General features: G+C 35.5%; 1 protein-coding gene across 1 annotated transcript in view; it reads right to left on the bottom strand.

Annotated features, from left to right (window-relative positions):
- LOC111139929 (WNK lysine deficient protein kinase 3) overlaps positions 1–12682 on the bottom strand; it is a 121382-nt gene that overhangs the window by 20893 nt on the left and 87807 nt on the right. The window contains exons 12-17 of the mRNA XM_022492343.1: positions 10033–10149; positions 8248–8403; positions 8115–8166; positions 6709–6846; positions 5392–6335; positions 301–391 (exon numbers count right to left, since the gene is read on the bottom strand). Of these exons, the coding sequence (XP_022348051.1) occupies positions 301–391; positions 5392–6335; positions 6709–6846; positions 8115–8166; positions 8248–8403; positions 10033–10149 (1498 nt within the window). The remainder of the gene's footprint in view (positions 1–300; positions 392–5391; positions 6336–6708; positions 6847–8114; positions 8167–8247; positions 8404–10032; positions 10150–12682) is intronic.

Below are 12682 nucleotides of genomic sequence, written 5' to 3'. Positions count from 1 at the left end.
GTGGCAATGACATTAATGGGACATGTCACAGACATGGGCTATGTGAAAAAAGTGGTAAGGTTTATATATGAACAAACAAACAAACAAACAAAAAAGAAAAACAGAAGTAAATGAAAAGTGATGTTACCTAGTCTATGTCCCTGACTGTAAGCACACTACCTTGACGGACTTTTGATCTCTTGAAAAAGCTGGTTGACTGCCGTAGCCTGTATGCCCAGCTTTTTAATTTGCGAGTCCAGGATTTCTTGCTAATAGGATTTTTGAGACTAGGACAAGTAAAGCTTAGGCCAAAATATCCACCTCCTGTCTGCAGATGAATGGCTCCACCGCTTGACACAGCAGCAGGATAGGCCTCTGGATCCCCTGGCAGTGAAGCATCTGGGGACATCGCCTAATGGAGACAAAAAGAGAAAAACCAAAATGGTAATAATTTAGGTAAGGTGAAGCAGTTGTTTATATCATTGGACTTTCTTGCATGGACTAATCAGTAATCAAAAATGGAATGCTATGTATACCTGCATATCAGAGTGAATCTGAAGTATTCAACTTAGCGGAATTAATCCTTCCCCTTTCTTTAAAAATATTATTTGGACTTCAGACAAATAAAGAGCAGAATATTAACCTTCTACCCTAGAATATTTTTCATTACAGCAACTTTGAAAACTGAAATTAAAGTTATTTCCTTCATATGCTTCATTTACTAAAAAAAGGTTACTGAAACCCTGTGCTCTTAAAATGAAACTTTCATTTATGCTCATATTATTTGAGAGTTAAAGATGCCTAACACACATGATAACATAGAAAAAAGCTTTTCTAGGCATTTAGATTTATAGAGAAATACTACCAAATCAAATTTCTTACTTTATGTCAGCACGCAGAAACTTATAATGGACCTTGAAATTATTTCAAATTCTTGCTATAAAAATTGTTAACATCAGGCCACAGCTCACTATAAAATCACTCTCCTCTTCTTGCCTCCCATCCCTCCCAACAAAATGTCAGAATTAACTGTTGTATTCTAAATGAGTACTTTAAAAATAAATCCTCTATAACAGTTAATACAAAAGTATACAACTTTGGGAACATGAGACTCGTCTCTACTAATCTAGAAAATTAAATGAGTATTAAAAAGTTCAAAGAATGGGATTCAGCATTTGTCTTCAGGAAGATAGCATAAGTGGCATTAAGTACACTGGAGTCTTGAATAAGCATTAACACTCAGGGCAGGTCAGCAGTTATTAAAATTCTGAACAATCAGTTCTTATTTTCTGAAGTCCTATTTTGGAAAAAAAAATCTCATTCTGAACTAGTAATAATGCTACTTTCATGAAGAGAAAAAATTCTCAATAATATTAAATTTAGAAAATGTTGCATTGGTCCCACTGAAATTACAGAAAATTTTTTAATAAGTAATAACTGGATCAAGATGGTGAGTTAAGCACAAGTTCTAGTCTACCTTATCAGTCCAAATCCATAGACATGACAGAAAAAAACAGGCATAGACACATGCATATATGACTAAAGGAGGAAAAAGAAGCCCATGACACAGGCAGTAACTATTTCAAAATGCTGCAAACTTAGGTGGCGGATATAGGCAGTGAGAGCGAGCCCTGGCCAACCAAAGGGAAGAGTGGTTGGCTAGAATGCTTACAAAGCTGTCCCCAATCAGTCTCCTATCTACCTCAACATCATCTCATAACACTCTCCTACTTCCTGGACTTCTTTTGGTTCCTTGAACAGGTCTCCACCTATGACTGTTACCACCATACACAAGTTCTTCCCTGACTACCCTATATAAAGTAAACCCCTACTCATTCTATCATAGCCTTTTTCTTCCTTTATTTGTTTAGGATCTATCTTCTCCCACTAGAATTTGGGTTTCACAAAGAGAGATCTTGACTTACTCACTGAATGGGAGAGTAAACTGGTTGGGGTACCAAAGAAAGAATAGCCAGGCAGTTCTTCTTTCCTTCCCTACCTCCACAGCAAGCAAAAGACAGCAGAGGCATCTGCTCCCAAATAAGAGTGGTGAGAGGAAAATGTCTGTGGCCCAATCAGCAACGTAGGAAGGAGACAACATCCAGAAGGAAGGGAAAGCCCTTCCACCTTTGAAGAAGATTAAGCTACCTTCTAGGCAGCATTTCGAGAAAAGCAGTAATGTTCAGAGCCAAGAAGCATGTCCAATGCCTTTCCCACAATTACTGGAGGAAGGCTACAACAATTATATATAGCATTTAGAGAGACAAACAAGAAATCGTACAGGGGAAAAAGAAAAAAACGAGTCTAAGAATCACCAAACTCTTATGGGAAATCAACACTATAGGAAAACATTAGGGGCACCTGATTGGCTCAGTCAGTAGAGTATGTGACCCTTGATCTCAGGGTCATGAGTTGAGGCCCCACATTGGGTGTGGAGCCTACATAAAAAGTAAATAAATAAAAACTTTAAAAAAGAAAGAAAACACTAAATTCAATAAGAAGAATAGCCAAGTTTTGAAATAGCATCAGTAACACAGAATAAGACTTTAATATCTCCAGAAATATGTGTGAAGATAATATAAGCATAAGAAAAATTATGAACTACAGTTACTGGAAATTAAAAATATAATCCTCAGGGTGTCTGGGTGGTTCAGTGGGTTAAGCATCCAACTCTTGATTTCAGCTCAGATCATGATCTCAGGGTTGTGAAATTGAGCCCCATGTTGGGCTCTGTGCTGGGTGTGGAGCCTGCTTAAGATTCTCTCCCTTTCCCTCTGCCCTTCTCTCTTCCCCTCTCTAAAAAAAATGAAAAAAAAAATTAAAATAAAAAAATAATAACAGAATCCTTGACATAAAGAAACAGTTGAATAGGAGACTGGAAATAGCTTAAAAACTGAGAAATTCTTCCAGTACAAAAAGCAAAAGGACAAAGAGATAGAAAACAGACAGTGAAAAGTTAATAGATAAGAAAAGCAGCAAAAGAAGAAATAAACTATCTCTATTTACAGACAATATGATCTTATATATTATACAGAAAATACTAAATGATACACAAACTCAGTGAATTTGAAGGATACAACATCAACACAAAAAATTAGTTGTATTTCTATATATTAGCAATGAAAAATCTGAAAAGGTAATTAAGAAAACAATTCCATTTATAATAAACAGAATAACAATGGTCCTGGAACAATTGGATAGTCAGATGCAAAAGAATGAAGGTGAATCTTTATTTCACACCATATACAAAAATTAACTCAAAATGACCCTACCATGTACACTTAATCAAGTGTGAAGCAATAAAGGCATTTTTGGACTTAAAAAAATACCCAAATTAGTCACCCATGCAACAAATTTAAAAATATTACTCATTGAAGCATTTTGGGGTAGGAGAGGAAGGAATTCTAGGACACCAGAAATAGTGGCAAGTAAGTTTGATCCAGAAGTAGCAATGGACACTTAGACAAAAGAATCCATTTGACCTTGACACGTGAGTGTCCTCTGAGCAACAAAATTTAAATGACAGAAAATTATTTTTCATTTTTAATGGTTCTAATCATTTTACATGATCATCGGATAACAATATAATCATAATATAAATGCTGTTTACTGACCTTCAATTCTTCAAATCAACCCACAGACAAAGCACAACCAATGTTACAGAAAAAAAAATGTAGATGTTATAAACTTTGCCAGTGTTAAAAAGCAATACAAGTAATAAAAATTAGGAGGTATATGGGAAAGAAGAAGAAAGGGAAAATATAATAATTTCCTCACCCTTCATAGTAGTGAATTATTAGGTATTATCTAAAAGTATTCAATCAAAAGATAGATGAATAAGTATATTATTTACAAGTTATTAATGGCAATGACTTCAAGAATTAAAACCAGGAACTGAACAGTGTTTGGGGAGTAGAATGGGGTATAAGAAGTTGTTAACATAATTACTATTAATTTTCTATCCTTCTGAATTGCTTTCCTGTTTATATATTAACTACATAATTTAAAATTACTAGTTTACAACAATATAAATCTTTATGTTGTATCTATTCACTGGAATAATACGCCATTGTTTAAAAAACATAAGTGAGGTAGAACTATTCGTACCAACATGGATAAATGTTCATAATTGAAAAAATGCAGAATAGCACATGCATGTAGAGAAGTATATGTATAAAAACATATGTATCTATGTCTTTGTAAATATGTAATAAAGAGGTATGACTGGGGCGCCTGGGTGGCTCAATCAGTTAAGCATCTGACTTCTGCTCAGGTCATGATCTTGGGCAGGGATTGAGCCCCAGGTTGGGCTCCCTCCCCCAGCTCGTGCTCTCTTTCTCTCTCAAATAAATAAATAATATCCTTTAAAAAAAGAAGTATGATTATACAAATATCTGTATGTCAGTTAAAACTATGTCTACAAAGATTCATTAACAGCTGTGCCTATAGGTTTGGAAGTGGGATGGATTTTACTTTACATACACACATATGATACTTATATAATAATAATAAAGAGATACAGTGGTGAAGATTTAGAAATATATCTATGATATACTATAAAATGAAAAGATAAATTTGCAGACCAATATGCATATAGCACAATCCCATTTTTGTAAATAAAAAGTTATAGGGATGTAAAAAGATCCATGTAAGCTTAAGAAGGTTAAGTACCAAATACTGGATAAACACCAAATAGTCATTACCCCTGTGATTTGAAGGAATAGAAAAGGGAAATTAAGTTCCTATGTACATAACTTAAAAAAAATACCGTATGATTTCACTCACGTGGAATTTACGAAACAAAACAATGAACTCAGGGTAGGGGAAGAGGAAAACCAAGAACTAGAGAGGGGAGGTGGGTGGAGGGATGGGCTGAATAGGAGATCAGGATTAAGGAGGGCACTTGTGATAAGTGCAGGGTATTGGATCACAGCAGGAAGTGCTGAATCACTATATTGTACACCTGCACTAATATTATACTAGAGGTGAACTGGAATTTAAATTAAAAAAAATAATTTTTTTTCAAATAAAACCCACCAAACAAGATTAAACTAGAAGTATAAACTTTTAAGAAAGGAAATTGGGACCAGGCACTTTTAAGTGGAAATCTAAAAGTCAGTTCTTCCTACCTACTAAAACAATCTATGAATCAGTCCTGTTGTCACTAATACAAAAAAAGACATCCTTGCAGGTTCCTAGCTAATTCACCAGAGGGCTCTCTCACCAAAGATACTTCTGTCATCTCCAGAAGTTCTGGGCACCTGCAGCCAAAGTCATGACCTTCTTAAATAACCTGTGACCTCAGAATCTTAAGACATAGACAATTTCATTTCAAAGGATATAACTTTAGAAAAGAAGGAATTTCTTTAAAAGAATAAGGGTAAGAAATTGATTAGAAAGAATAATACTTACATGTAAACATAATTCGCTGGGTATAGAAGTTATCACATTCAGGTCCCTTTTGAATACTGATATGTTAGCAGGCTGACTTGCAGCCACATTGGACAGAATCTTAGAGCCTGTCTGCTGAAAATTAGGGGACTGTGCAGGACTATCTTGAATTCCACTGTGACTGATGCCTATGACTTCTGGCACTGGGCATGAAAGCGTATCTTCAGCAGAGGAAGAAAATGGAGAGTCTATGCTTTGGGTATCCTTCTGACTCTCAGGATAGATGCTAGATATGCTATGCTCCTGATAGAGCAAGTTTCTTAATTTTTCATCCAGAGTTTTAATTCGGTTGTCTGCAAACTCCATTTTTGGAGGTCTTTCCCCATCTGATTCCAGGATAGTAGTGGGTAGAAGGGTAGTCAGTTCAAGGCCAGGGGTCTGAGTGGGAATGACCATCTTAGGAGAACTTGCTTCAGTGTTCATTGTGGTTTCTCCTTCTTGGGAAATAAACTCTGTATCCATAGTTGGCTGCTGCACTGCTAAGGATTGAGGCTTTTGATCAGATATAAATGCCAGAGTTGTAACAGAGTTACCAGCAATCTGAGTTGACTCGCCAGGAGGGACCATAGGTACATCAGCCTGACTGGCAGCTTGGTGACATGGATATACAGGCAGAAATATGCCTGCTCGGTTGGTGAGTCCCTCACATTCAACTGGAACTGCACGAACTGAAGTAGCAGTATAACTTGAACTACTAGTAACTCGTGCCATTATCTGCCTGTCATCTTCCACTCGATACAATATAGCTGGCTGCTTAGTTTCTACACTGGCATATTCAGAAATCTTACCATCAACTACATCCTTGAGTTCTGATTTGGAGGCAAAAAGTACACGCTGGCATGGATTACTTTCTAGAGTGGGCACTGTGTCCTGTGATATTTCCTTATTACTTGTGGTTCTTGGACCTAGAACAATAACAAAGAATAGCTAGGCACATATTAATAAATACAAAGCATGGACTAGTAACCAAATTCAAAGGGGACAAGAGGAGCAAGGGACAAACAAGAACCTGTGTGAATAAGTCTTGTAAATAAGACTCAAAATACACAGAATTCAACCTGTCAAGGAATAAAAACCTTTTACTTTTTCCCATAAATACTATATTTAAAAATATTACCTTTTAAAATGGCTTAAGTTATACCCTAACAATAACACCTTCAAAAATTATTATGAACATTCTCATAAGAATACAATATCCATGAACACAAATTAAAGATATGGTATATATCTTGTAACCCCTCCAAGTCTGGAGAAAGCTGGCAGACAATGAACACTTACCAGGAAGCAGAGACAGTCCAGGAACTGTAGATATAGACTGCTGAAGAGTAGGAGGCGATTGAGCCTCACGGTTTCTTATTGTTTGATTGATACAGAATCGCCACCGACCAACTGGGGATGACTGTGGAGCAGATTCATCTGTAAAAAGAATTAGCAAAAATCAATATGCTAAGCAATTGTCAACATGTTTACCCTATTAAGGAAACCAGGTTAAAACACCAATTTGTCTTGTATCTCCATTTCCAACAGCATTAGGATATGTGTAATTTATAAGACCAGACCTCCCAACGCAGGCAAATACTCTAAAGAACTAAGTACAAGATATTATTAGGGAAGGATTTTTTAAATATAGGAAAACAAACATTGTAGCAATAGCAATTAGAAGAGGGCACATTTTTGGGGAAAAATGGAAAGCATTTTCTCCAATAAAACCTCTATCTCCTGTTCTGCATCCTGATTATGAAGATGCTTACCCAATTCTATAGGTATTAAAACTTACAGAACTATACACCAAAAGAACAAAATCAATTTTACGGTATGACAACTTAAAAATAAAGTCCCTACATCTTTACTCCTACTTTGGAAATTCATTCAAATAAGTAATTCTTTTTGTAAACTTTACCATACTTTATCACTCAGAAATCTGTTCAAATTCCCCCTAGCAAGAAAGAACAGAGGAGGACCCTGGCATCCTAACACAAAGTAAATTTCAGGGTAATGGTATCTGGTTTCATGACTCCCACACCACCTGTTGCTTCTTCATGTTGTTATAATTCCTTCACAGGTCCTCATTTGTCTATGGCTCTTCGCCCCCTCCCAGATACTCTAAATATAACCATGACCAGAGCTGAAAAGAATGGAGAGATAAAGTCATCAGAAAAGAAAACAGAAGAACCCATTTTTAGTCCCTGGAAGTTTAGCTAGTAACTGATTTACAAAAACTTATCAGTGATCACAGCAGGTAGAAGTATAACACTAGTGGAAGGAAATCAAAATATAAATGACTATATTAAAACACGAGGCAAACTTAGAACATAGTGATATTAGTTAAGAAAGGTACTGTCCACATCATATCAGTGGTTTAAAAAACCAACTTACCAATTAACTTCAAACAGTAAAGCCATTAAAGGTCATCAGAACTGTGACTGCTTTTCTGATAACATACCATGCAATGACTCAGAAATCAATTAATTGGATAAAGAACCAACACTTGAAGAAAATCTGGAGAATGACTTTACTTCTTACATCTGGGCTGAAAAGGCCTTTCCAAGTGTGGGTAAACCTACATTAACAATTTATGAATTTCCTTTATGGGCTAGTATCTTTCTCAATGAAGATACATAAATTAAAGTTTCCAAATGTCTTGCTTCAAAAGCCACATGGTAAATTTTATGAAATATACTTACTGCTGGTTTGAGTGGATGCAGAATTTATCTGTACTTGTTCAGATGATCCTGTCTGAATTAAAAATGAACAAATAAATAAAGAAGTTCCTGATATATATCTGAGAAGACCTATTTGCTAAACAACTGCTCTTACTTGGCTATTGTTGGATTCCACAATAATAGAGTCAATTCCGATGGCTCTATCTGCAGCAGAGTGGACATGAAGGATCTCCTGGGCTTGACCTACAATAGCCCTCAATTCTTCTACAAATTTTTCTTTCTCACTTTCTAGCACAAAGTTATCTTCAACCTGTCCAAAAGTAAAAGTAAGTCTGTTAAATTTAGTTTCTTCAAGATTGTAATATTATATCAATGGTGACTATCTTAAAGAAAAATAAATGAAAATTGAGTATTAGATACAAAGGCCACAAGAGAATTAAAAACAACCAGCACTGGGGCACCTGGGTGGCTTAGTCAGCTGAGTGTCCAACACTTGGGTTTCAGCTTAGGTCATAATCTCAGGATCGTGAGATTGAGCCCAGCATCAGGCTCCACACTCAACAGGGAGTCTGCTTGAGATGCTCTCCCTCTGCCCCTCCCTCCGCTGGCGCTCTTGTGCTCTCTAAAATAAATAAATAAATCTTAAAAAAAAATGACCACACTAAAATGCCACGTAAAACATTAACTTATTCTTATTTTGGGACCATTGATGCTTGTCAGATTGGTACCACCTACCAGAGAAAAAGCCAGCATTTAAAAAAACATCTCACATTCTATAAATTACCATTTGAGGAACATAACTGAGGAAATGTTTATGATTACCACTAGGATGTCCAAACCCAAAAGTTTTTTAAATCACAAAATGAACATCTCTAAAGGTTATAAAGAATGGCCTGGAGAGTTCAGAAAACATGTTAAACAAGAGGCAGAACTAGACTGGAGTCGGGGGTGGAAGGAATGGGGTGGCTGAGTGATGGACATTGGGGAGGGTATGGGTTACGGTGAGTGCTGTGAATTCTGTAAGACTGATGAATCACAGACCTGTACCCCTAAAGCAAATAATACATTATATGTTAATTTTTTTAAAATTACTAAAGAATTTTAGTTTTATTTCCTGTGTAACAATTATTAGATCAATGAACTATTTACTGAAAACAAAACAAAAACAAGAGGCAGAACTAACAACATTATTAACTTTAAAAATGCTTAATTCTTTTTTTTTTCAGGAATGCACATTAAAGAAAACTGGCAGAAACGATCTGAGGGTTTTGGAGGGGAGGAGGGTGGGCGGTTGGGTGAGCCTAGTGGCGGGTATTATGGAGGGCACGTACTGCATGCAGCCCTAGGTGTGGTGCATAAACAATGAATTCCGGAATACTGAAAAGAAATTAAAAAAAATAAAGGCTATAAAAAAAAGCATGAAGTACTCTTCCTTCTACCCTTATTTATCTGCATTTCAAAAAGGGCAAAACAACTAACTTAAGCCTAACAATTCAAAGAAAATATGAAAACTAAAAGAAATGATGAGTATTATTTAAACACCTATTTGTAAGATGACATATCAGTACCTAACACAATAGAATTACCTGGGGTATTTTACAAACTAGTGATGCTTAGGCCTTACATCCAAAGATTCTGATTTAATTAGGGACCTAGGCAATGGATTTGTTTGTAAAAAGCTCTTAAGATGACTTTAACATGCAGCCCAGGATAAGAATCATTGACCTCTTAATAAAAACCCCTCATATTTTAGAGATAAATATACTGAAATGAAAGAAGTTACAGTGACTTACTTTTTGTTATAAGTAGTATAGTTCTGTGCAAATCTTAAAAACTAATGGTACCCTAAACAGACTGCTCTGAATAAGTGAGGGGAGAGTATGAGTGAAAAAAGATACAGAATGCTAAAGGTTAAATAACTTGGTTTCACTGTACTTACCATATAGTCTGCAATATCCTCTGGTGCATCACCATCAACATCAAATTTGAAGGTGACCATCTTGTTGTTGTGTGTCTCCAGTTGACACTCCACCATATTGTCTCCAGATATTGATACCTGGATACAAACATTTCACCAATTTAAGAGTCACACAGTTATTTATTATCTTCTCTTTGCAATCAACCAAGGAACTAGATGAGTGTGTGTTCAATATATGGAAAAATAGTTTAAACTGTTGAGAATATAAAAAGATTGTTTTTTCCTATTGAAATAGTGCCTTAGCACCCATCCTATGACAAATACAAGAGTTAAACTAGCAAAATATAAATCAGAAATGTGATCCAACAGAAAAGAAAAAGGAATACAACTTCTATAAAAAGACTAAAAAGAAAGACAAAAAAGTCAGAAGATGTCTATTTTTTCCAAAATGCAAAGATCATTCAGTCATTCATTCCAAAATTCTCTTAATCCTACAAATTGGCTCTTTAAGCAAAAGAAAACGTACTGCTCTTGGAAATGTATACTGGTCCAGACTTTTTGGACAGTCCATCTAGCAATATGTATTTCAAATTTTTTTAAGTTTTCATATATTTTCATTAGTTTTATTAATTTATCTTAAATTGAAGTATGATTAACATACACAGTTATATTGAATTCAGGTGTCCAACATACTGATTTAACAATTCCATACATTTCTCAGTGCTCACCATGGTAAATGTACTTACCACCTGTCATCAAACAATGTTATTACAATGTCACTAACTATATTCCCTTTGTTGTACATTCCCCACAACAAAACAACTTCCCCTCTACCAACCACTTTTATTCTCTGTATTAATGAGTTTGGGGGTTTTTTTGTTTGTTTTTTGTCACTTTTTCACCCATTAATTCTACTTCTAGGAATGAAGCATTAAGAAGAATCAGGGATGTTTATAAAGATCCATGTTCAAGAGTGTCTGTTACAGAGAAACACACAGAGACAGACAGACAAAAGGAGAGAGAGGGGCGCCTGGGTGGCTCAGTGGGTTAAGCCTTTGCCTTCAGCTCAGGTCATGATCTCAGCATCCTGGGATAGAGCCCCGCCTAGGGCTCTGCTCAGTGGGGAGCCTGCTTCCTCCTCTCTCTCTGTGCCTGCCTCTCTGCCTACTTGTGATCTCTGTCTGCCAAATAAATAAATAAAATCTTTTTTAAAAAAAGGAGAGAGAAAGACAAAAAGTTAAAGAAGACACAGACTGGCAGACAGAGAGATTGAAAACAACCTAAATGACAACAGAAGGAATTTTTAAATTGTTATAGCTCTATATAAGGGACTATCTAAGACAGCAATTGGAAATATTATATTACTGAAAAATTACTGACATAGGAAAATGTACATGATATATTAAGCTTTTAAAAAAGGAGACTACGGGGGCGCCTGGGTGGCTCAGTGGGTTAAGCCTCTGCCTTCAGCTCAGGTCATGATCTAAGGGTTCTGGGATCGAGTCCCACATCAGGCTCTCTGCTCATAGGGAGCCTGCTTCCCCCTCTCTCTCTGCCTGCCTCTCTGCCTACTTGTGATCTCTCTCTGTCAAATAAATAAATAAAATCTTAAAAATAAATAAATAAAAAAAAAGGAGACTATGCCTTCTCAAACTACTACAAAAAGATAGAAGGGGAAGGAAAACTTCCAAATTCATTCTGACACCAGCATTAACTGGATACAAAACCAGATTAAGAAACTGCAAAAAAAAAAAAAAAGAAGTATAAACCAATATCCCTGATAAACATAGATGTAAAAAATACTCAACAAAATACTACCAAACTGAATCCAACAACACATTTTAAAAAAATCATTCACCACAATCAAGTAGAATTAATTCCTGGGATGCAAGGGTGGTTCAATATTCATGAATCAATCAATGTAATACACACACATCAACATGAGAAAGAATAAGCCATGTGATCATTTCAATAGATGCAGAAAAAGCACATGACAAAGCACAACATCCTTTCATGATGAAAACACTCAATAAAATAGGTTTATAGGGAACATCCCTCAACAAAATAAAGGTCGTATGTGAAAAATCCATAGATAACATCATGCTCAATGATGAAAAACTGAAACCTTTCCCCCGAAGGTCAGGAAAAATTCAAGGATGTCTACTCTCACTCCTTTTATTCAATACAGTACTAGAAGTCCTAGCCACAGCAATCAAATGACAAAAACAAATAAAAGGAATCCAAATCAGTAAGGAAGAAGTAAAACTTTCATTATTTGCAGACAACATGATACTATATATAGAAAACTTAAAGAAAAAGAAAACAAAACAAAACACTGAAAAAACTACTAGAACTGATAAATGAATTTACTATGGTCGTAGGATACAAAATCAATGTACAGATATCAGTTGAATTTCAGTACACTAATAATGAATCAGCAGAAATGAAAGAAAGAAAGAAAGAAAATCACATTAACAATTGTACCAAAAATAATAAAATACCTTGGAATAATCTTACCAAAGAGGCAAAAGACCTATACTCTGAAAACCATCAAATACTGATGAAAGATAAAGATGACACAAAGAAATGGGAAGATATTCCATGCTCATGGATTTAAAGAACAAATACTATTAAAACGATCATACCACCCAAGGCAATCTACACATTTAAT

Source organism: Enhydra lutris, unplaced genomic scaffold (assembly GCF_002288905.1).
Source record: "Enhydra lutris kenyoni isolate GAN:26980312 unplaced genomic scaffold, ASM228890v2 scaffoldscaffold125, whole genome shotgun sequence".
NCBI lineage: Eukaryota > Metazoa > Chordata > Mammalia > Carnivora > Mustelidae > Enhydra > Enhydra lutris.
This window is presented reverse-complemented; position numbering and strand designations above follow the sequence as displayed.